This window comes from Pleurodeles waltl, chromosome 11 (genome assembly GCF_031143425.1).
Source record: "Pleurodeles waltl isolate 20211129_DDA chromosome 11, aPleWal1.hap1.20221129, whole genome shotgun sequence".
In the NCBI taxonomy this organism is placed as follows: domain Eukaryota; kingdom Metazoa; phylum Chordata; class Amphibia; order Caudata; family Salamandridae; genus Pleurodeles; species Pleurodeles waltl.
The window spans coordinates 72,218,385-72,243,049 of NC_090450.1; the positions used below are offsets into that span (position 1 = coordinate 72,218,385).

General features: G+C 45.6%; 1 protein-coding gene across 4 annotated transcripts in view; it reads left to right on the plus strand.

Moving 5' to 3' along the window:
• The window catches only part of FXR1 (FMR1 autosomal homolog 1), a 274,198-nt gene that overhangs the window by 240,119 nt on the left and 9,414 nt on the right, over window positions 1–24,665 (plus strand). For 2 of the 4 annotated variants that reach the window (XM_069213094.1, XM_069213093.1), the window contains exon 15: window positions 4,335–4,415. The exons of the other annotated variants lie outside the window; for them this stretch is intronic. In XM_069213094.1, coding sequence (XP_069069195.1) covers window positions 4,335–4,415 — 81 coding nt within the window. The remainder of the gene's footprint in view (window positions 1–4,334; window positions 4,416–24,665) is intronic. 4 annotated transcript variants of the gene reach the window in all.

The window sequence follows — 24,665 nt, forward strand, 5'->3', positions numbered from 1 at the left end:
TTGACAAGATTGATGTAAGCGAAAAAATGATGTAGCTGTCCCAAAAAGTTGCACCTCCTCAAATGATCAAGCCTTAGGAGACTTTTTTTTAGGGGAAGGGTATCCTTAAAGTTGTTGAGATAAGCCTTTACAGTTATGACCCCAACAGTACTGTTTTATTTGGTTTGTAGCCTCAACAGCTACAGTAACTGTGCCGGCCCTCTTAGTTCTCATTGGATAAAGGGGCTTCATATTGTTTTTTACCATTGTTTGTTTGCCTTTGCACTGGTAGGTTTCATGTTTCCCTTTAGTGTGGCTCTTTATGTTACTAAGGTCCTTTACTTGGGTAGATGCATGTACAGTGGCAGGAGGGCATACCTGGCAGCCTTCAGCAAAGGAGTTAAAGTGAGTAGATAAGGTATTGCCCCCACCCACCCCCGAGAAAGCATGAGCTGCAAACATTGTCGTTTCTGCGCTCACATTTTTTAGGGTGTGACTGGCTTGTAATTGATTATTGTGGTTGAGCTTCTTGTGCCTCCATTCAGCATAACTTGCGGTAGCAAATTCGCCGTCAAAGACAAGTCCAAGTTTACAGGAGGAGTTAACATGCCCTCATTGCTCTGCCTGCACTTACTTGTCTTTGAACCATAGTAGCGCTATTAGGAGAGTAATAAATGAAGCTTGTATTTGCTATTATAGGTTTCAAGATCTCTCTCACTTCCACAGTCATTCTTGTGCCCATTACTCAACACCACCTCGACAAGCCATGAGTTCATCTCTGTACTGCTGTACCTTCGGCCCCACACCCCTTCCCCTACACTCCACAAAACCCACCACCATGTCTTCTTTCCTAGCTGGAAGAGAAGAACTGCCCTTCTTTGAGTTTCTTTTTTCCGAGACCTGATTTGTGCTCCTTATTGGGTCTTGGAATGGTTTTAGCTGTCATTTCCTGCTGAATGAAGACCAGCCTCTTGCTGAATGACCATATGTAGAGCTGTGCTTTGCTGCTGTGAAGAGGTTCGCTCACACTGTGGCATATATCTGTTTCCATTGAGTTTACCCTTCTGGCCCGGTGAGCTACAGTTCAAAGACAAAAAAAAAAATCAATCACCATTTCTCAAACCCAAGATTGGTGTCCTCGTAGTTACAGGATATTGGGTTGCCTTGGTTAAGTGACCCACCTTTTAAAAGTTACAGGGAAGACAGCCTGGAGCCAAAGCAGCAGCACATTCTGCTATCGTAATTTCCACACATATATATAAGTTATTAAAGAAAGCTAATTAAGGGGCACACATTTTCATATATAATACGTCAGGGGCTCTGTTGGTACTGCCTGGGTGTTTCTTCCTAACTTGTTGATTGAAATAGTCAAATCAAATTAGCTTTATTCAAATTTTTTTTTAAATCATAGAATCACAAAAAAATACAGTAATAAAATATTTAAGAACAACAGGTCTCATACAGCTATAAGTATAAAATCTACTTCTCAGTCATTGATAAAATGTATTCATTTCCTATGTCTACAAATAGCCCATAGAAATTTAGACATGATATTACAGATATATATGGTTGGCAGAGACTGTAAAAACACATGAGCTGGTCGACGTACCAAGTCCATAGATCTCAATAATGGCAGCAAAAATGGCTATTTTGGCAAGTTATACAGTATACAGAATAAAACTGTATGAAAAGTGATTTGCTAATAACCTTGTCGCACGGGCATTTAGCCATAGGCCTCGACCAATCATTTGTGGTTGGAAAGCTCAGCAAATGGTGAAAAAGGTCTAGCCTAAACCTGGTTAACACAAATCTATGCTGTTTGTTGCTCACCTCCTTTAATTATAGTTGCATGCCAAGTGAAGTTAAGATCAACTGATTTTAAACAACACTTGGCTTAAGCAGTTCAGCAGATAGACTTAGTTCTAAATGTAACAAACACTTGTTTTTTAAGGTGTTTTCTTGCAACAGCTCGTAGAGTTTCTGGTTTGTTATAATAATCTTGATGCCCCAGATCACTAATTTTTATTGTTAATGTATCCTAACCATTGTACCCTTCCTGTATGAGAGGACCTAAGACAATCCCCTATAATCTCTTGGTTCAGCTTGGTGTACTCGGAAGTCCATATCTTGTGCCATAGTAGGATCGGTTGTATTTTAACTAGGTTTGAAATGAGCGGGACCCCTAGTTCAGAGTGACATACACGTGATGGGCTACTCTGTGGGAGAGAGAGAGAAGATACTTCAAGAAGGCATTCTCTGTGAGCTGTGGGAAGTCATGGTTTACGTGCCCCCAAAGGTCTGCCCCATAGAGGGCTGTTGACCTATATTGTACACTTGCATATCCCCCTAGGGGTTTTCTTTCCAACCTTGCAAGAAAAGTTGAGCAAGGCTGTAACAGTTTTCTGAAAGTGTAGCCCTCTGGTTCTTATTGCCATCCGCCATGTCCCTTTTGAATCGAACATGATCCCCAGATAGGAAAAGGATGTGAGGTAGTCAATTCTAGTGTCTTTTATCATGAGGCTGGGAGTTTTCGGTATCACTTTCCAACACCTCATAGCAAATGTCTTACGTTTTTTAACTAATAGCCCCAGTTCCTCCTTATAGGACACAAAGTGCGTTAGTAACTGTTGCAATACAAGGGGGATTTGCACCATTAGAACAGCGTCATCAGCATGCAGTAGGGCAGGAATGAGTTGGGACCGTATCCGGGGCAGGCTGTTAGTCAGCAGAAAGCACATTACCCAAACTATTAATGTATAAGGAGAAAAGAAAGAGTGCCAGAACACAACCTGCATTTCTCCCCCTCAGTAGCCCACAATTTGCTATGGATTACACAATCAAATGCAGCAGTTAAATCAACAAAGGCCAAGTACAATCTCCCTTTTTTGGTGGAATATTTCTCAATCAGCATGCTGAAGTTCAGACCCTGCTCCATAGCCCTACTCCCTCACGGAACCCATACTGTAAGTCCGATAAACCGTTGTTCTCCTGGGCTCATTTTTGCAATCTGTTCAAGACAACACGACCTGCCACATTCAGCATTGAATCTAGGAGAGAGCTAGGACGATAACAGATAGGGCTGTGTCTGTATCCCTTTTTAAAAATTGGCACAATAATTGATTCCCTCCAAGACCTCAGTAGGCCAACTTGACAACATGCATTCAGGACTTGAGTAAGCAATGGCCCCAGGACGTGTTGGCTTTATACAGATGTACAGGGATGAAGTCTGGGCCCGGCGCCTTGCCGGCTTTACTTGCATTTAGGGCAGTAATGACCTCATCCAGGGTAAATGCAAGCTTGATTAAAATAGTCAAAATATGAGATAGTCATATTGAGAACTCTGTTAACTGAACAAACCTTAGAGTTTGGTATCTGTTTAAGAGCTGCGATATTTATCAATTTTTATATTTTCACAGAACCTTAATTGTAAGTGCATGGTTATATATGGGAAATCAAAATTCATGTGATGCACAGGAGGACAATTGCTGGGCTCCTATGGATAGTTCTCAAAGGGTTAGGGTTTCTGCTGAGTAACTTACGAATTGTTTGTTTTCAGAGCTTTGTCTGATCAATACAATCTGCACAAATGTCTTGTGGACGGTGATGTATGTTTTTTTAGTCCTCCTTAATTACCCATCACAACAAGCTCCATAGCTGGTAGCGGATTTATCAGGGCGGTAAACCAGCAATTTTTATTATTATTTTCGAATCTCTTTATTATATTTTCATTCAACCAGGTAGAAACGGTCACCCTGCCTTTACAAGTTTACGAACCAAGGCAATTCTGTTTGTACACATTACAGTGACAGAATTTGTTATATCCTGTTAAACTAGCAATATTTGAGTTCAGCCTGACATGTTACGTTGCAAGTGTGAGTATTTCAAAGACGAGTGCCATTCGACTGACTGCATAATAACTTTGATACTTACCTGACATTGGTGATTCCCTAACTACTTGGTAATTCAAAATATTCAGTGGATTAATGGAAGTTCTGTGATCTCAATCAGGAATGTATTCTGTTGGGATGAAACTACTACGTATGTCTGTGTTCTTATGCATTCAAATCCCACTAGCGAATAAAAAAAATACATTTATGAAATTTAAGAAGCTATCTGAGTTATAGGTGAGTAGCGTATGTACCAAATGCTGTGTTTTCATACGAGTGCACAATTATGGTAATACACTATCATTAAACTTGATGGTTGAGTAGTTCAAAACAAAATTCTGTAGCTTTGCTGCTTGCATTTTACGCTGTCTTAAATTTATTTGTGTAACTGAAATAGCCTTTCTGCTTTGCAAACACTGTTCTGTTGTAGAGATCTTGAAAGGTTTATGGTAAATTTTGCTGTTGCAGATGATAGTGAAATTAAACCCCAGCGACGCAATCGTAGCCGCAGGCGTCGCTTCAGGGGTCAGGCAGAAGATAGACAGCCAGGTAAATGAGTGAAGGAATGGTTAACGAAAACTGCACAAGCATGAACAGATGTGTAGCATTGTACTTTTTGTTGCACTTTGTAACATTTGCCTACTAATTGGGTTGTTCACAGTAAACAGTTGGAATAATAACCTCCTAATTTACTAATCGCTGCTAGCAGCTAAACCCTGGTTCTGCTGTTTGGAAACATCAGGCTTACTCATTAAAATACCTTAATAATACCTCCAAAAGCATGCTCTGTTGTTTTTTGATGCAGATTTTATATGCACCTGGTCAGTTACGTACTAATACTTATGATCTGAAAGCATCTGTATATTTTTTTAAAAAATAGCCTTCTTTATGCCATTCCTTTCTAAGTGACCAAAGGGTTTACAAAACATAATATTTAAAGCTGAAATACTTCAATAGTTTGAAAAGTAATGTGCTAAATGCAAGTGTCTCCTCCTGTGAACAGATGCGTAGGACAATGGGCACAAAGTCGTCCTGACCAGACGAGTCTTGTACACATGAATTCAAGTCTTGAAAAAATACAACAGCGAGCTGACCTGACATCAGTAACAGAAGTGCCTTTGTGGGTTTTAATTTCTAGCAGACATGTTTTGTTTGCATAGCAGTGCATAGTGGTGCTGGAGATTACTCATAAAGACTTAGGGTGTCATTTGTATTATGACCATGGCGGATACCGCCATGATCATCAGCCGGTTCTCCGTTCCGCCCTCTAGGGCGGAGACGACCGCCGGGCTGGAGACCTGGGTCTCCAGCCCGGCGGCCGTCACTATACTGCTGGCGTTATTTTGACCCTGCTTACCTCCGTGGATTTCCTGCGGTTGGAACCGCCATGAAATCCATGGCGGTAAGCACTATCAGTGCCAGGGAATTCCTTTCCTGGAACTGATAGGGGTCTCCCCCACCCCGACTCCCTCCCCTACACCCCCCACCACCCCTGCCACCCCCCAAAGGTTGCAGGGCCCCCCTCCCCACCCCGATCCCCAACATCACAGAACTCACACACACGACACGCACGCAGGCACCACCAACATGCACACACACCGACATACATTCCTACATCCACACACACAGACACGCACACCCACATACAAACATACACGCACACATCCTTACAGACATACCCACAGACATACACGCACTCATTCCCAAAACACACAACACCCTCGCAAGCATACACGCACTCACACACCCCCTCTACATACACAGATGCACACCCCCATGCACCCACACAACACCCCCCCACCCCCCTCCCCTAACGGACGATCGACTTACCTGTTCCGTCGATCCCCCGAGAGGGGATGGGAGCCATGGGGGCTGCTCCGCCGACACCACACCTCCAACAGAACACCGCCACGCCGAATCACAGGTCGTGATTCGGTGGGCGGCGTTCTGTTGGCGTGGAGGTGGAGCAACCTCCACTTCCCCGCCGCCCGCCAGTATGGCTGTTGGCGGCTCTCCGTCGGAAAAAGGACGGAGAGCTGCCAACAGTCATAATACGCTGAGTGGCAAACCGCCACTACTGGCGGTCTTCCACACAGCGGTCCCTCGGCGGTCTTGTAAAAAGACCGCGAGGTTGTAATGACCACCTTAGTTTGCAACGTGAATCTTCTCTAGATTCACATGCTGTGCAGCTGGTAAAATAAATCTCACTTTTAGTAGTCTGTTTCATAATTGTTTAAAAGCACCTTGCTTTCTCTTTTTAGAAATCATATATAGGTGTTCAGGTGAGCTAAATCTTTAGGTGAATCGCATTTCGGTCCTCTATCAAGGAGCTATGGAAAAAGTGGCCTTCCAACCTTTTTTAATGTTGCACCCTGTTTGATTAAAAAAAATATATATATATGTTCAATGGCATGTGTAGCTGCAGATACACATGCTGTGCACATCCCGCCATCTGGTGTTGGGCTCGGAGTGTTACAAGTTGTTTTTCTTCGAAGAAGTCTTTTCGAGTCACGAGACCGAGGGACTCCTCCCATTTCGACTCCATTGCGCATGGGCGTCGACTCCATCTTAGATTGTTTTTTTCCGCCATCGGGTTCGGACGTGTTCCTTTTCTCTCCGAGTTTCGGGTCGGAAAGTTAGTTAGAATCTCGGAAAAATCGTCGGTATTGTTTGCGTTCGGTATCGGGTTAGTTACAACAGATCGACACCGAATTAAGAAGAGCTCCGGTGGCCCTTCGTTTTTTTTTTCGATCCCCGTCGGGGCCTGGTCGGCCCGGCCATGTGTCTCTTCAAGGCTGATGGAACGGACCCCATTCCGCTTCTGTCCAAAATGCCATAACAAGTATCCATATACAGATCAACACCTGGTGTGTAACTTGTGTTTGTCACCAGAACACAAGGAGGATACTTGTGAGGCCTGTTGAGCGTTTCGGTCCAGGAAGACACTCAGGGACCGAAGAGCAAGAAGACTGCAAATGGCGTCGGCGCCGACAGGACAAGGGCGTTTCGAGGAGGAGGAAGAAACATTCTCCACCCAGGAATCGGACTCGGAGGAGATCGATCCCGAAGAAACGCCGAAAACCGTGAGTAAGACATCGAAGCAAAGAACTCACGAGAAGACCGCTAAAGCCCAGGGGACGCCACCGCCAACAGGCCATGGCTTAACCCGAAAGATAGGTGACCGTCCATCGGCACTGAAAAAGGGCGAGCTGGTGTCGAAGTCATCCGACCCCGGTCGAGATACCGGCACACAGCAATCTCGGACCCGAGATAGTGGCTCCGAGAAGATTCGGCATCGAGACAGCGGCACCGAAATGGGTCGGCATCGAGAGGGCACGACGCCGAAAGTAAAGAAGGTTTCGTCCGAGCCGAAAAAAGCAGCCGAAAAGGTTTCGGTACTGAAACATCCGGCCTCGGAACCGAAAAGAAGTTCCTATTCAGAGGAACAAGGACTGTCCTCACAAATGAAGACACACAGATTTGAACAAGAATTAGAGACAATAGAGCCAGATCACACACAAAGGCGGCTCTTTATTCAAAAAGATACGGGGAAGATCAGCATTCTTCCTCCAATCAAAATGAAACGTAAACTTGCCTTCCAAGACAAGGACAAACAGCCACACGCAAAGGTGGCTAAACAAGTAACACCACCACCATCCCCACATCACTCTCCGCAACCATCACCTGTAGCCACTCCACCAATGATGCAATCCCCAACTCATACGGGAATGAGTCAAGATGACCCTGACGCATGGGACCTTTATGACGCACCAGTGTCAGATAATAGCCCTGAATGCTATCCAGCAAGACCATCGCCACCAGAGGATAGTACAGGCTACGCTCAAGTGGTATCGAGAGCTGCGGCATTTCACAATGTCAGCCTTCATTCAGAACCCATTGAAGACGACTTTCTTTTTAATACACTGTCGTCTACACACAGTCAATATCAAAGTCTTCCGATGTTACCCGGAATGCTCAAACACTCCAATCAAGTGTTTGAGGAGCCCGTCAAAGGGAGAGCCATTACTCCAAGAGTAGATCAAAAATATAAACCGCCACCAACAGACCCAGTGTACATCACACAACAGCTAACACCAGACTCTGTTGTAGTGGGAGCAGCGCGCAAAAGAGCCAACTCACATTCTTCAGGAGATGCACCACCTCCAGATAAAGAAAGTAGAAAATTCGATGCTGCAGGCGAAAGGGTGGCGGCACAGGCAGCAAACCAGTGGCGCATTGCAAATTCGCAAGCTTTGCTAGCCAGATATGATAGGGCCCATTGGGATGAGATGCAACACTTTATTGAACATTTACCAAAAGAGTTCCAAAAAAGAGCGCAGCAAGTGGTAGAAGAGGGACAGAGTATCTCTAATAATCAGATACGGTCAGCAATGGATGCTGCAGACACAGCTGCTAGAACTGTCAACACAGCAGTAACAATAAGGAGACATGCATGGCTGCGTACATCAGGATTTAAACCAGAGATACAGCAAGCTGTGCTGAATATGCCATTCAACGGACAGCAGTTGTTTGGGCCGGAGGTGGACACTGCGATAGAAAAACTTAAGAAAGACACTGAGACGGCCAAAGCCATGGGCACACTCTACTCCCCGCAGAGCAGAGGCACATTTCGAAAGACACAATTTCGAGGGCGGTTTCGAGGGCAGACCACAGAAGCCACAACCTCACAAACAAAGCCCACTTACCAGAGCCAGTATCAGCGGGGAGGTTTTCGGGGACAATATAGAGGAGGACAATTAAAAAAAAAATAGAGGAAAGTTCCAAAGTCCCAAAACTCCTCCAAACAAACAGTGACTTCAAGGTCACAAATCCCCAACACATAACACCTGTGGGGGGGAGACTAACCAAGTTTTACACATCTTTGGGAGGAAATAACAGACACTTGGGTCTTAGCAATTATCCAGCATGGTTATTGCATAGAATTTCTCAAATTCCCTCCAAACGTCCCACCGAAAACACACAGTATGTCAAAACAACATATAGATCTTCTAGGACTAGAAGTTCAGGCATTGCTACAGAAAGAAGCAATAGAATTAGTACCAAGACAACAATTAAACACAGGAGTTTACTCACTGTACTTTCCGATACCCAAAAAAGACAAGAGTCTCAGACCTATACTAGATCTCAGAACATTAAATACCTACATCAAATCAGACCACTTTCACATGGTTACTTTACAAGACGTAATCCCACTGCTCAAACAACAAGACTACATGACAACACTAGACTTAAAGGATGCATATTTCCATATACCAATACATCCTTCACACAGAAAGTACCTAAGGTTTGTATTCCAAGGGATACATTACCAATTCAAAGTGTTGCCATTCGGAATAACAACTGCGCCAAGAGTTTTTACAAAATGCCTGGCAGTAGTAGCTGCACATATCAGAAGGCAGCAAAATACATGTGTTCCTGTACCTGGACGATTGGTTAATCAAAACCAACACGCTAAAACGGTGTTCACAACACACAAAATATGTCATAGAAATCTTACACAAACTAGGTTTCTCAATCAACTACGCAAAGTCACACCTTCTGCCGTGTCAAACACAGCAATACTTAGGAGCAACAATCAACACAGCAAAAGGGATTGCCACTCCAAGTCCACAAAGAGTTCAAACATTTCACAATGTAATACAGGCCATGTATCCAAAACAAAGGATACAAGTCAAAACGGTAATGAAACTACTAGGCATGATGTCTTAATGCATAGCCATTGTCCCAAATGCAAGGTTGCACATGCGGCCCTTACAACAGTGCCTAGCATCACAATGGTCGCAAGCACAGGGTCAGCTTCTAGATCTAGTGTTGATAGACCGCCAAACATACATCTCGCTTCAATGGTGGAACAGTATAAATTTAAACCAAGGGCGGCCTTTCCAAGACCCAGTGCCACAATACGTGATAACGACAGATGCTTCCATGACAGGGTGGGGAGCACACCTCAATCAACACAGCATCCAAGGACAATGGGACATACAGCAAAGACAGTTTCACATAAATCACTTAGAACTGTTAGCGGTATTTCTAGCGCTAAAAGCATTTCAACCCATAATAACCCACAAATACATTCTTGTCAAAACAGCCTACCAGAACAGACTTGACAACAACGCCCACAACAGCAAGGAACTATTTGGCATCGTCAAAGAGCTCTCCAACCCGGACGCAGAAACCAACCCCATCCCTCCCTCACAGGACCTCTGCGACTCCCTCGCGACCTTCTTCCACCGTAAGATCGCCGACATCTACAACAGCTTCACGGCCACCAACATGAACCCGCCCCCGGAAGCCGCAAACGACATCTCCACCATCCTCGCCTGGAACCCTACCACCACCGAGGAAACCACCCGCGTCATGAACTCGATCCACTCGGGATCACCCTCCGACCCCTGTCCTCACCACATTTACAACAAGGCCGACAACATCATCGCACCCCACCTCCAAGATGTCATCAACGCCTCCCTCACCACCGCTACCTTCCCTGAAAGCTGGAAACACGCAGAACTCAACGCCCTCTTAAAGAAACCTACAGCAGACCCCACCGAACTGAAAAACTTCCGGCCTATCTCCCTCCTACCGTTCCCCGCCAAAGTGATTGAGAAAATAGTCAACGCTCAACTCACCGCCGCCCTGGAAACCTCCGACTCCCTCGACTCCACTCAGTTCGGATTCAGGGCCAACCACAGCACCGAAACCGCCCTCATCGCAGCCACGGACGACATCCGAGCCCTGACCGACAAGGGTGAAACCGTGGCCCTCATTCTCCTGGATCTCTCTGCAGCCTTCGACACGGTCTGCCACCGCACCCTGATAGACCGCCTCTGCAGCGCCGGCATCAGAGGCAAGGCCCTGGAATGGGTCATCTCCTTCCTCTCCGGAAGAACCCAGAGAGTCCGCCTCCCCCCCTTCAGATCCGCAGCCACGGAGATCATCTGCGGCGTACCCCAAGGATCCTCCCTCAGCCCCACCCTATTCAACGTCTACATGACCCCCCTGGCAAACATCGCACGCAAACACGGACTCGACATCATATCCTACGCCGACGACACCCAGCTCATCTTATCCCTCACCAACAACCCCACATCAGCAAGGACCAGACTGCACGACTGCATGAAGGAAGTAGCGACCTGGATGACAGACAGCCGACTGAAACTGAACACAGATAAAACAGAGGTCCTCATCCTCGGCCCTACCCCCTCCGCATGGGACGACTCCTGGTGGCCCCCTGCCCTAGGCAGCACTCCCCAACCGACCAACCACGCACGCAACCTCGGCTTCATCCTGGACTCCTCCCTCTCGATGACCAGACAGGTCAACTCGGTGACCTCAGCGTGCTTCAACACCCTCCGCATGCTCCGCAAGATCTTCCGCTGGATCCCCATCGACACCAGGAAGACCGTCACCCACGCCCTCGTCACCAGCCGCCTGGACTACGGGAACACTCTGTACGCCGGCATCACCACCAAGCTGCAGAGGAAACTTCAACGGATCCAGAACGCCGCAGCACGACTCATCCTGGACATACCTCGCCACCACCACATCTCCGGACACCTGAGAAAACTCCATTGGCTCCCGGTCAACAAGAGGATCACCTTCAGACTCCTCACCCACGCACACAAAGCCCTCTACAACCTCGGACCCAAACTCATCAACTCCCGTGTCTCCTTCTACACTCCTCTGCGCACTCTGCGCTCCACCGGTCAGGCCTTGGCAGCCGTTCCCCGCATCCGCAAAACCACCGCCGGATGAAAATCCTTCTCTTTTCTGGCAGCGAAGACCTGGAACTCCCTGCCCAGTCACCTTCGCGCCATACCGGAACACCTCCCCTTCAGAAGGCAGCTCAAGACCTGGCTCTTCGAGCACTGACCCCCTCCCCCCCAGCGCCTTGAGACCCTTATGGGTGAGTAGCGCGCTTTATAAATGTGATTGATTGATTGATTTGATTGATTGACAACATGACAACAATGTATTACCTAAACAAACAGGGAGGGACACACTCGACACAGTTGTGTCTCCTGACACAGAAAATATGGCATTGGGCGATTCACAACCACATTCGCCTAATAGCACAATTTATTCCAGGAATTCAGAATCAGTTAGCAGACAATCTCTCTCGTGATCACCAACAGATCCACGAATGGGAGATTCACCCCCAAATACTGAACACTTACTTCCAAATTTGGGGAACACCACAAATAGATCTATTTGCAACAAAGGAAAACTCAAAATGCCAAAACTTCGCATCCAGGTACCCACAACATCAGTCTCAGGGCAATGCGCTATGGATGAACTGGTCAGGGATATTTGCGTACGCTTTTCCCCCTCTCCCACTCCTTCCATATCTAGTAAACAAGTTGAGTCAAAACAAACTCATACTAATAGCACCAACATGGGCAAGACAACCTTGGTACACAACACTACTAGACCTTTCAGTAGTACCTCATGTCAAACTACCAAACAGACCAGATCTGTTAACACAACACAAACAACAGATCAGACATCCAAATCCAGCATCGCTGAATCTAGCAATTTGGCTCCTGAAATCCTAGAATTCGGACACTTAGACCTCACACAAGAATGTATGGAGGCCATAAGACAAGCTAGGAAGCCTACCACTAGACACTGCTATGCAAATAAGTGGAAAAGATTTGTTTATTACTGCCATAATAATCAAATTCAACCCTTACACACATCTGCAAAAGATATAGTAGGATACTTACTACATTTGCAAAAGTCAAAACTAGCTTTCTCTTCCATAAAAATACATCTTACTGCAATTTCAGCTTACCTGCAAATTACGCACTCAACTTCATTATTTAGGATACCAGTCATAAAAGCATTTATGGAAGGCCTAAAGAGAATTATACCACCAAGAACACCACCAGTTCCTTCATGGAACCTCAACATTGTCTTAACACGACTCATGGGTCCGCCTTTCGAGCCCATGCACTCTTGTGAAATGCAATACTTAACGTGGAAAGTTGCATTTTTGATTGCCATCACATCTCTAAGAAGGGTGAGTGAAATTCAAGCATTTACCATACAAGAACCATTTATTCAAATACACAAGAATAAAATAGTTCTAAGGACAAATCCAAAATTTTTACCAAAAGTTATCTCACCGTTCCACTTGAATTACCAGTGTTCTTCCCACAGCCAGATTCTGTAGCTGAAAGAGCACTACATACATTAGACATCAAAAGAGCGCTAATGTACTACATTGACAGAACAAAACTAATTCAAAAAACAAAACAACTATTTATTGCCTTTCAATAGCCTCATACAGGAAATCCAATTTCAAAACAAGGCATTGCTAGATGGATAGTTAAGTGTATTCAAACCTGCTATCTTAAAGCAAAGAGAGAGCTGCCTATTACACCAAAGGCACACTCAACCAGAAAGAAAGGTGCTACCATGGCCTTTCTAGGAAATATTCCAATGAACGAAATATGTAAGGCAGCAACATGGTCTACGCCTCATACATTTACCAAACACTACTGTGTAGATGTGTTAACTTCACAACAAGCCACAGTAGGTCAAGCTGTACTACGAACATTGTTTCAAACAACTTCAACTCCTACAGGCTGAACCACCGCTTTTGGGGAAATAACTGCTCACTAGTCTATGCACAGCATGTGTATCTGCAGCTACACATGCCATCGAACGGAAAATGTCACTTACCCAGTGTACATCTGTTCGTGGCATTAGTCGCTGCAGATTCACATGCGCCCACCCGCCTCCCCTGAAGCCTGTAGCCGTTTAGAAGTAGATCTTCAACATTTGTAAATTTGTAAATATATTACTTTAAACTTCATTATGTACATACATATTCACTCCATTGCATGGGCACTATTACTAGCATACACAACTCCTACCTCACCCTCTGCGGGAAAAACAATCTAAGATGTCGACGCCCATGCGCAATGGAGTCGAAATGGGAGGAGTCCCTCGGTCTCGTGACTCGAAAAGACTTCTTCGAAGAAAAACAACTTGTAACACTCCGAGCCCAACACCAGATGGCGGGATGTGCACAACATGTGAATCTGCAGCGACTAATGCCACGAACAGATGTACACTGGGTAAGTGACATTTTCTATATATATATATATATATATATATATATATATATATATATATACACACACACACGAAAATAAATAGATTTTCTCATAGTATATCAAACTGGCAGCTCTCTAAACATATTTATAACAAAAGAAGAGGGCAGACCCTGTAACCAGTGGGGATTTATAAACAAAAAATAGTCCTTGTGGGGTAAGGGTCAGCCTTGACTTCCACTGCAAAATTCACCCTCCCTAGAGGGTAAGGTATATATATATATAGATTAATTTGATTAAAAAATGATTTCTTTTTATTAAACTATAACAATCAAAGTCTGTAGTAAATCATTTCCAAAATACAGAATACACATCATGAACAGACTCCCATGCTGTAAACGTATTTAGAAGTTCGAACATCATAGGTATGTTTTTTTTTTTTTAAGGTGCAATCAAATAAAAGAAATAAAATATATGACTGCCAGGTAGTGGCAGCCTAAAATGTTAAGAATGTGCACAGAGTGATCCTTTTTTTAAAATGTGGGTAGGGACTTTAAGGGTTTTTGGCGAGCCCTCCATACCCCCTTTGTCCCCCAAACACACACAGGCAGAACATGAGTAAAAAGAGACTTTAGTGATGGATGAATATAGAGTGGCTCCCTGCCAATCTGTTTTTTCACTTAAAACACAGCATCACTTTATGCATGTTGTTTGTCTCGGTTGCCAGGGTTATGATAAGTGCTCCTCTTGGCCAGAGTCCTTCTCCTCCTAAAGACCGTTTCATGGGCCCCAAGAGCCCCCTCAATTCAGTTTGAACATCTGTGCCCTAAAATGTAAAAGTATGAATATAGATAGTGTTTTAATATCCCATAGAGACTTCTGGTTGCAGATTCCTTATGTTATAATTTTCCCCCAGAAGTCAGACTGGATCCAGAGATTTTTTTCTTAGTGCAATACCCTTGCGCGTCGGTAGGTGGCGTCGGTCAACTCTGCGGTGTGGTTGGTGGTGTAGTTGCCGTGATGACGTCGGGAGTAGCACATAGACGCCGCCTCAGCGCAGTGACGTCAGTTCTTTTTTTTCTGCGCCACGCGCTGATCCGGAGAGGACCACCCTGATCTCTTTTTGACAGGGTTTGACCGTTTTGTCGAGTTTCTGGGTGAGTTTTTGGTGCGTCGAGATGGCCCCGAAGACCGGTTTCAAGCCGTGTGGGGACTGCCACCGCATGTCGGTGACAGAACCGCATCGGGTCTTTTTGTGGTGCTTGGAGCGCGACCACGACCCGCAGTCTTGCGCCGGGCCGCCAAGAGCATGAGGGTCCGCTCTCTCAAGGCCTTCAAGTGCATGGCCCGGCACTCTGCGTAGGTCCTGGTCTCACTCGAGGGGAAGGTCTCGAGACCTTTCGCGGAGCCACCACCATTCTTCACCCTCTAAGTCTTCTGGCACAGGTAAGAAGTCGAAGCAGTCCTGTCACCCTTCAACTTCACCCCGTTGCTTGGCTGATGTGACGCAGGAGGAGCGTCGACGATCGAGGCCTCTTTCTTCGGATTCAGCTCCTGGGTCCAATTCACGCTTCCCCAGATTTCCGGGAGCGACCCCTGCCCAATTAAACGATTTTTATAATGCCATGCGCCTAATTTTTGGGCAGGCCAACCCTGATACGGCGCCTTCAGGCCCAAGGGGTTCGGTCGGGGGAACTTCAGGCTCTGCGCCGGCGGCTTTGGCCACCGAGATCCCCTCCGATCCGCTTGCGGATCCACACCGATGGCAGTCGTACCACAGAGACCTTCCCCAACTCCGGTTTGATTGTCGACGCTCCGGACGTTGGTAGTGCCCACCATCAACATTGACCCGATCCTCCTCCCCGACGACTCGGAGTTGGAACGGCGTCGGCTGACCCCACCTCTGTGTTCAATAGGGTCTACTCACCCCAGGTCAGACTTGGACCCTTTTCCTTATGGGTACGAATTTGGGGAAGGATTGTCGGGCTCCCTGGACCCTTATGAATACCATGCTCCCCATCTGCCTTACCAGCGCCCCTCGACTGTTCACAAAAGTGATGGCGGTGGTTGCAGCCCTTCTGCGCAGGTTATGGGGTTCAGTCTTCCCCTACCTCAACGACTGGCTGTTGAATGCAGACTCGCCCCAGAAAGTCGTCTCCCACCTTCAGACTACAGCGAGCCACCTGCACACGCAGGGGTTTACTATCAATGTGCCAAAGTCACACCTGACTTCCTGTCAGATGCTCACTTTAATCGGAGCTGTTCTGGACACAGGGCAGTTTTGGGCTTATCCTCCTGAAAAGCGAGTCCAAGACTTTCGGGCTGTGATTCCGATCTTTCAGCCTCTGTCTTGGTTTTCGGTGAGACTGACTCTGAGGCTGCTGGGCCTCATGGCCTCCTGCATCCTGCTAGTAACACATGTCAGATGGCATATGCGGACTCTGCCGTGGGACTTGAAGTCCCAGTGGGCGCAGAATCAGGGAAATCTCTCCGACATGGTCCAGATCACGGAGGTGGCACAAGGTCTCTTTCAGCAGTGGGGGGGAGCCTTGGTAAGATCTGTTCGCCTCCACAGGGAACGCGCAATGTCAGCTCTTTTGCGTGTTGGAGTTTCCAAGGCGGCACTCCCTCGGAGACGCTTTTCGTCTCGAGTGGTACTTCAGCCTCCTTTCCACCTATACCACTTCTGCCCAGAGTTCTCAAGAAGATCAGGAATGACCAGGCCCAAGTTATCTTGGTGACTCCGGCCTGGGCATGGAGAGGATGGTATCCAGAGCTATTGAGCATGGCCACCGATCCTCCATTCGGACTGCCTCTTCGGGCGGATCTTCTATCGAAGCAACAGGTGACAGTTCTCCACCCGCCCCTGTCCAATCTCCGCCTTCATCAAGGCCTCCATTCTTGTCTGTGCACTCTGACAAACTGGTGTTGCACACTAAGGCTTCCTTCCTTCCCAAGGTTGTTATGCCTTTTCATGTAGGCCAGTCCATCACCTTGCCTACTTTTTATGCACACCCTTCTCATGAGGAAGAGAGACTCCACCGTCTGGACCCCAAAAGAGCATTGGCGTTCTATCTAAATCGTACTGAAGGTTTCCGGGGGGACAATCAACTCTGTCAGGTATGTGGGTGCAAAGAAAGGAAAGGCGGTGCTAAAACATACCATTTCTCAATGGGTACTTCTTTGCATCAAGATGTGCTATGCTTTGGCCAAGAAGCAACCTTGAGCCCACGCTCATTCCACCAGAGCAATTGCTGTTTCCACTGTGTTAGCACGCGGAGTTCCTGTCCTGGACAGTCAGGTCCGTTGGGACAGCTACTTCGGTCGTTCGCTCGTGCAGGACTTTCAGTATGATCTTGGTTTGTAGCCCACCTCCTAGGATGGCATTGCTTGGGTATTTATTCTAAGATAGGGATTCTGCAACTAGAAGTCTCTATCAGATGTACAAGTTACTTACCTTCGGTAACAAGTTATCTGGTAGAGACATATTCTGGTTGCAGATTCCATACTGACCCACATATCCTCCCTGCTTCCGAACTGATTTCTAGGGACAGGGATTCCCCCTTCAGGTCTTAAATGTGGTGCACCAATGTCAGTGTTCTTAGCGGCTCTGTGCTTTGGCGTGGAAAGTCGTTAAAAGAAACTGATGTCACTGCACTGAGGCGGTGTCTTCGTACTACTCCCGACGTCACGGCGACTCAGACACCCGCGGAGTCGACTGACGCGCAAGGGTATTGTTCGAAGAAAAAATCTCCAGATCCAGTCTGACGCCTGGGGGAAAATTCTAAGGTAAGGAATCTGCAACTAGAATATGTCTCTACCAGATATTTCGTTACAGAAGGTAAGTAACTTGTACTTTAAAACCATGTCATGGTACTTTTATGTCAAAGGGCGGATTTCTTGTTCAGGGAAACAGTGAAGTCATAAAATTGGTTGTGGTACAATCAATGAAAATAATGTACTCTGTGTTCCACCAATATATGTTGAAAATGTATTGGTGAAAATATGTCATGAAGACCAAATCAGGTCCATAATTTGGATAAGATAAGGATGGACATCAGTTAAAGTAACTAGCTGAATGTCTTGGTTATATGTGTTTTACTCAAGTTCTTTTGATTGATATTTAGTTCAACATTACTGTAGTCACAATCCAAGCACATATCAGAAATATTGCATGGTCAGGAATGTTGGGGTTGCGGTGGCCATCTCCCAGAAGGTGTACAAGTGTGATTAGTACCTCATATTGGGAGAGTGCCAAAGCTTGAGTCCGCTACTCCCAACTTATTTTATGCTTGGTCAGCCATAATGTCAGTAACATAGGACAAAATAAATTTAAAACTTGCCTTAATCAGGTCATCAGCAATAGACATTCCCATGTGTAAGTGTCGTGAAGGATGTGAGCTGGAGGTCGGAGGTAGGAGACGGGCGGTGGAGTAGCTCAAGGAATACAGAGTGGAGGGGTGATTGGGGCACAGGGTGCCTCTGTACGGGGTCAGTTAAATAGTTGGAGGACCTGTTGACATAGTGGGTTGAAGCAAGTGTATTTGAGTCGTGTAAAGTATTGAAGCAGTGGTCTCCACATAGTTTTGAACTTGTTTTCAGTATTTAGAAGACGGTGGGAGAGAAGTTCCATAGCTGTGATGTGCCATAGGCAGGTAAACCACTGGGCGGTGGAAGAGGGCGATTGTGTCTTCCATGAGAGAGCTATTAGTTATAGAGCCTAGATGTCAAAGGTGTATTTTAGTTCTACACCTATAGAATGTGTAATGTAAACAAGTAAATAAAAAAAGCTTTGATTGAAAAGGTTAACAATGAAAAGTGTCTTCCATCCTTCATTACTAGGATCTTAAAGAAATATGCTATGGTTATATTGAAGAACATTTCCCCCACAGAAATTAACAGCATAGTCCAAATGTGCCATAAATTGAAAATCAGCAAATGTTTTCTTGAACTACTTCATATTTGTTTGACAAATATTTGTTTCTGTTGGCCTTATTCACGAAGGGACTTACATTTAGTAAGGTTCCAAGTGCAGAGTCTCTGCACTTGGGGCGGACTCTGCGCGGCAGACAGTGGATTGTGCAGAGATTCCTCCACAAGTGCCGAGAATGCGAGACTCCACGCTCGTAGCTTTACTACATGTAAGTCCCTTCATAAATAGGGCCCTGTCTATCCTTAGGTTGCCATGTTCCTTTGTTTGGAATACTGTTGTTTCTGTCAAAGGGAGGTCATTGGATAGTACATTAACAGAGGAACAGTTACATTTTTATGGGTAGACTTTACTGTTTGACAGTACCTGTGCATTATATTATGAAAGATGTTTTCAAAGTTCCTTAGTAAGTGTGAGGGCATGTGTTGAGGTACAAACTCATCCAAAAATGGAAATAGCTACTTTGTGTGGTATGAACATTAAATTATATGGTGTGTAAATTAATTGTTAAGTCCTGTTGAAAGTGAGAGAAAACTAATTGCAGAATATCACCATAGACCAAGAACAGCTTCAGACTAGGCCTGTAGATTGATTTTGAGTTACTTAATACTATTCAGAATTGGCAAAGGAGAATACCATAGATGGTTAACATTTATGGGAGCATGTGTCAAAATACCAGAGGATTCACAGAAATCTAAAGGGTCAATACACATCTAGGTCAGAACTTGTCAGAACTCATCACTTGGGTTGTGCACATCGCAGTGGAAGTGTAAACGTCTCAAAGGGATTTCACAACCAGAATCCACATCCGATTCTAGCTTAAGAAACAGTACTCAGAAGCAGAGCAACAACACCCATAACCAGCAGTATCTTGACTGCAGCAGAGTTTCACTGCAGTTGCCCAATACCTTTTTTAAAAGCACCCAGGAAGAAGGGACAAGGGCTCACTGGAAAATGGATGCAGGCATTGCACTTACACCTCAGGTGCCACTCACGGATCAAATCCATTGGCTTCTTCAGGATGTCCAAGCACTACTCATGCACATTCTCGCATCACTTTGGAAGCGAGGTGGACTCAGCCCTAGAGTGCATTCAAGAGAGTAAGGCTACGGCATGCTCCCTCAGTCTTTCAGCAGCTGTGCAGCAGTTTTCTTAACAATACTGCCCCTTTTGAAGCTTCAGAAGGGGCATCCAACAGAGACACGTCCAAAACTTGCCTCCACAACAACAGGCCTTCCAGTCCTTTCGAGATAGATGTCTGGGATCCAGCAGTAAGCATCTAGGCCATCAGAGGCAATGCACTACCAAATCCCCAACCATCACCCACTGCTACGAATCCCCTTCCATCAGCGGTGTATTGACACCAGAGTGGACGCAGGATAATATAGTACCTCATTGGGGGCGGATCATTACATCAGACAAATAGGTGCTCTCAAATGCCCAGGTTGTTTACTCCCTACCTTTCTTAAGCATCCCTCCAAACATGTCACTTAGGCTAGACTCTCTTCGAGAAGAGAGCCATAGAAAAAGGATGCTGGCATGAGAAATCTGGACTGGATTCTCTTAATGTTACTTTCTGGTGCCAACAAAGGATGTAGGGCTTTGCCCTAGTTTAGATCTCTGACCTCTGAACTTCTTCTCAAAAAGGACGAGTTCAAGATGCTCACTGTGACGCAAGTCCGCTCTGCCTTTGATCTGGGCTACTGGATGGTAGCGCTGGATTTTCAGCACGCCTATTTTCACATCCCTGACCTGCGGTCACACAGGTGTTACCTGCAGTTTCAAGTAGGCCACAAGCATTTTCTGATTTTCTTACTCCACTTTGGCCTTATTAGTGCCCCTCAGGCATTTTAAAAGGTGATGAGCATTTAGGAATGTGATGGTGGTGATTGCTGGACATCTTCAAAGTTTGGGGATACCAGTCGTAACCACCTCCATATGATGACCATCGTATTGGTATCTTTGGGTTTCTCCATCAGTATGCTGAAGTCACACCGGACTGCTTTGCAAAGGCTCCCATTCATTGGTGCCATCCTCAATACAGTGCTGTTCAAAGGCTTTCCTCTCCTTCAACGAGTCCAGGACATTCAGGCTACAATCCTGTTTCACCCGCTGACCTGGCTGTCACTGAGAATGGCTCTGGGACTTTTTGACCTCCCCCATCCTGCTAACAGACCACGCCAGTTGACACATACTGTCACACAGGCTGTGCAGTGGTCTATGAAGTGTTAGTGGGCTCAGCACTATGGTAACCTGTCAGATTCCATCCAGGTTTTGGAGAGATCTAAAAATTAAGGCAGCATTCCTTCCAAAATCTGTTACACCTTTCTAATTCAGTCTGTCACTCTTTCAGAGTTTTTTTGCACCACCTCATCCTTCTAACTGAGAAGTAAGCTTAGACCCAGCGCTTCTACATCGATCGCACCAAGAACCATCGGTTGGATGATAAGCTTTTTGTGGGGTTCTCTGGAACAAAGAAAGGGAACTGACTATCTCCAAATGGATTGGGTGTTATGTTAGAATCTGCTTTGGATTGACCTAGAACCAGCCTCCGAAGCCCTCTGAACTCATTCCCACAGAGCCAAGGCTGCTACCACCACCCTGGCACTCTGAGGATCTATCTTGGACATTGATCAGGCTCCGATGTGGGTGTCAGTTTCACATGTTCATGAAGCACTAATGTCTGGATAGCAGGTCTAGCAGGAGAGGCACTTTGCCATTGTGGGTCCTGCCAGACTTTTCAGTCTGAACCATTCCTGATACCAACTACCTGGGGAAAGACTGCTTTGTCATCAGCTTACAAGGTGAGGCAGTTAGAAATATCAACCATAAGAACAAGTTATTTACCGTTGACAATGCTGTTTCTGGTCGGTACTCATATCTAAGTGCAGATTTCTCATCAGCCCTCTCTCCTCATTCATTAGAAAGGACTGTTTTCTACTCTTCTATAAAGTGTTCCAATTAGACATTTGAACACTGTGAAATTTGATTAGTGAGGGATCCGTGTCCAGCGGTGCAGGTGGATATCAGAAATAAACTGACATTGATGCGTGGCAGTGGCATTTATAAGGCCGTAACATAATTTCTGGGGTAGGGCAAACCGAATGTGGAGCTGCATGACATCAGTTACCTGCGAACGGGGGAGAAAAATTATCTTGATCCTTTGTGGTTTTGAGGGTATTCACTAAGAGAGGAATCTGTGGTTAGATACAGTACCCACCAGATAGAGCGTTACTTAAGGTAAGTAGCTTGTTTGTTTGTTACTGACACTACTACGTGAACATATCTGCAGATAAATACTGAGCATTCTTTAGTAAAATCGATTACATGTGTGATTTTTTTCAAGGCTGGCCCCTTGTTGATTCCGTGCTTTGCCTTTAGATTTACAGTCGCCCAATCGCAAGTTATTTAGAGAAGCTCTGGAACTGTTGCACTTTTTCTGACAACTTCCTTGAAGTTCAAGAAATCTGCCAATGCCTTAATGTGATTGTTGTCAGAGCTGTTAGTTAGAAATTTGATTAGTAATAAAAAAGAAAATAGAAATCGTTTACCAACAGGCTCAAATCCTGGAATTTTTAAAATACTGCAACAGCACCGGAAAGCATTGGCGGAGTGATCGTTTTAGGAAGTCAAGAACTTTGGTAGTCCAGCCGTACAGGACTTGGTACCAATTTTCTGGAACAAATGTAGTGGAGGGCTGCTGCACCAAAAACTCTTGCAATTCACTTGTGGTGTGCTGAAATAATGGCAAAGAGAAAGACAGTCTTAAGTGGCAAAGCCCTAAGGAACAGCTGGGCATAGGCCCTAAGGGCATGCACATGAGAAATGTCAAAAACAAGTTCAGATCCAAAAGAAACTAAACAAATGGTTTGGGGGAGATAGCGGTGATCATGAGTCAAATCATTAATAAACACATCACAACCTGTGACTTGAAGAGTGTTGGTCAGGTTACCACAGAGAGGCAGAAAGGGCCGACAGATAATATTTCACTGGGACCACTGCAATGCCTTGCTGGGCTAATGAAAGAACAAACCAAAGAACATCAGAATGTTAGCCCTGTGGGGGTGTTGGTGTTTTAGGCACCACACCAACAACAAATATATTGCTGGGACGAGTCTAAATCAACTTCATGGACTGGTATCTGGCCACAAGGATGACATCAATTACCTTAGCTCGATAATAAATGCATTTAGTTGCTGCTGCTCAATCTCCATGCATGGAAGAGTAGGTTGCGGTGACTCAGATGCAAGACCCTACCCTGAGGCTGAGAGAGGGCCCTCCTGAAGTGGAAACTTGAGTGGCAGACAAATGATCAGGGTCAGAAGTACTGAGTATGACATTCTCCTGGTCCGGTCTCTGGACATAAGAATGGCTTGTGCCCAGTCAGATTTGATCTTCCCCATTGGCTTCATTGTTGGTTTTCTCTGCCGTCTGGTTCAGATGTTTCCCTTCAAGCTCCTGTTCGATGCTGCATCGTGTTGTCGCCAGGCCTTCTCAGGTGCTTCTATGCTGCATCGTGTTGTCGCCAGGCCTTCTCAGATCCTTCTTATCCGTCTTAAGAAATAACAGTTGCAAACTGATATTTTCCTGCTCATTACCAGCTACTTTTTCTTTAAGGATTGATGCTCTAGCAAGAGGGTATACACGGTATTCGTAGTGCCCATGACAGGAAATGCTGCAAAATGCAACATGAACACATCGCATTTTTTGACTGAAAACTGACTCGTTTTTTCCAAAGTGCCTAGCTGTGGATTTTGGGCTGTAGCTCAGCCAGCACTTAGGGAAATCTAGCAAACCTGTATATTTTATTTTTTTAAACTAGACACCTAGGAGAATCCAGAATGGGGATGTGTGGGGCTCTCATTAAGTTGTCACCCAGAATCCTTTGCAAACCTCAATTTGTCTAAAAACACATTTTCTTCATATTTCTGTGATGCAAAGTTCTGGAATCCGAGGGGAGCCCTAAAATTTCTTCCAGCTAGCATTCTCCCAAACCTTCTAATAAAAATGGTACCTCACTTGTGTGGGTAGGCCTAGTGCCCACGTCAGGAAACGCCTAAAACGCAACATGTATGCAGCGCATTTTTACACCAAAAACTGGCCCTCTATTTCCAATGTGGGTAGCTCTAGATTTTGGATGATACTTAACCTGGCACCTAGGGAAACCTAGCCAACATGTGCATTTTTAAACACTAGACACTAGAATCCAGGACGGTGTAACTTGCATGGGTCCCATTAGGGTTACATAACCACAATCCCCTGCAAACCTCACACTTTTCCCGACATTTTCCTTACATTTATGTGATAGAAACTTCTGGAATCTACAGGAATCCACAGAATTCCTACCACTCAGCCCCACACGTGGCAATAAAAATGCTGCCCCACCTGTGTGGCTGGGCCTAGTACCACAACAGGAATGAGCAAACCAAAGACAATGGAAGTGCACATGGGCATGACTGGGTAATAGGAATTTTGTGGATCCCTGCAGGTTGCGGAAGCTTCTATGACAGAAATGTAGGGAAAATGTGACTTCAGGCAAAGTTGGAGTTTTGTAGGGCATTGTGGATAAGAAAATGGCTTGGGGTGCATTTAAAGCACACCACCCTGGACTTCCCTAGATGTCTTTTTTTCAGAAGTTGACTGGGTCTGGTAGGTTTTTCCGGGTAGGAGCCTACCCAAGCCCAAAAACTGCAGCCGCTCACCATTGCACGTGGGAACAATATTGGGAGTGATCCAAGCTCTGCTGGCTTATATGTGAAATCAACACCCAAAAGTCGAATCTCCTTTTCC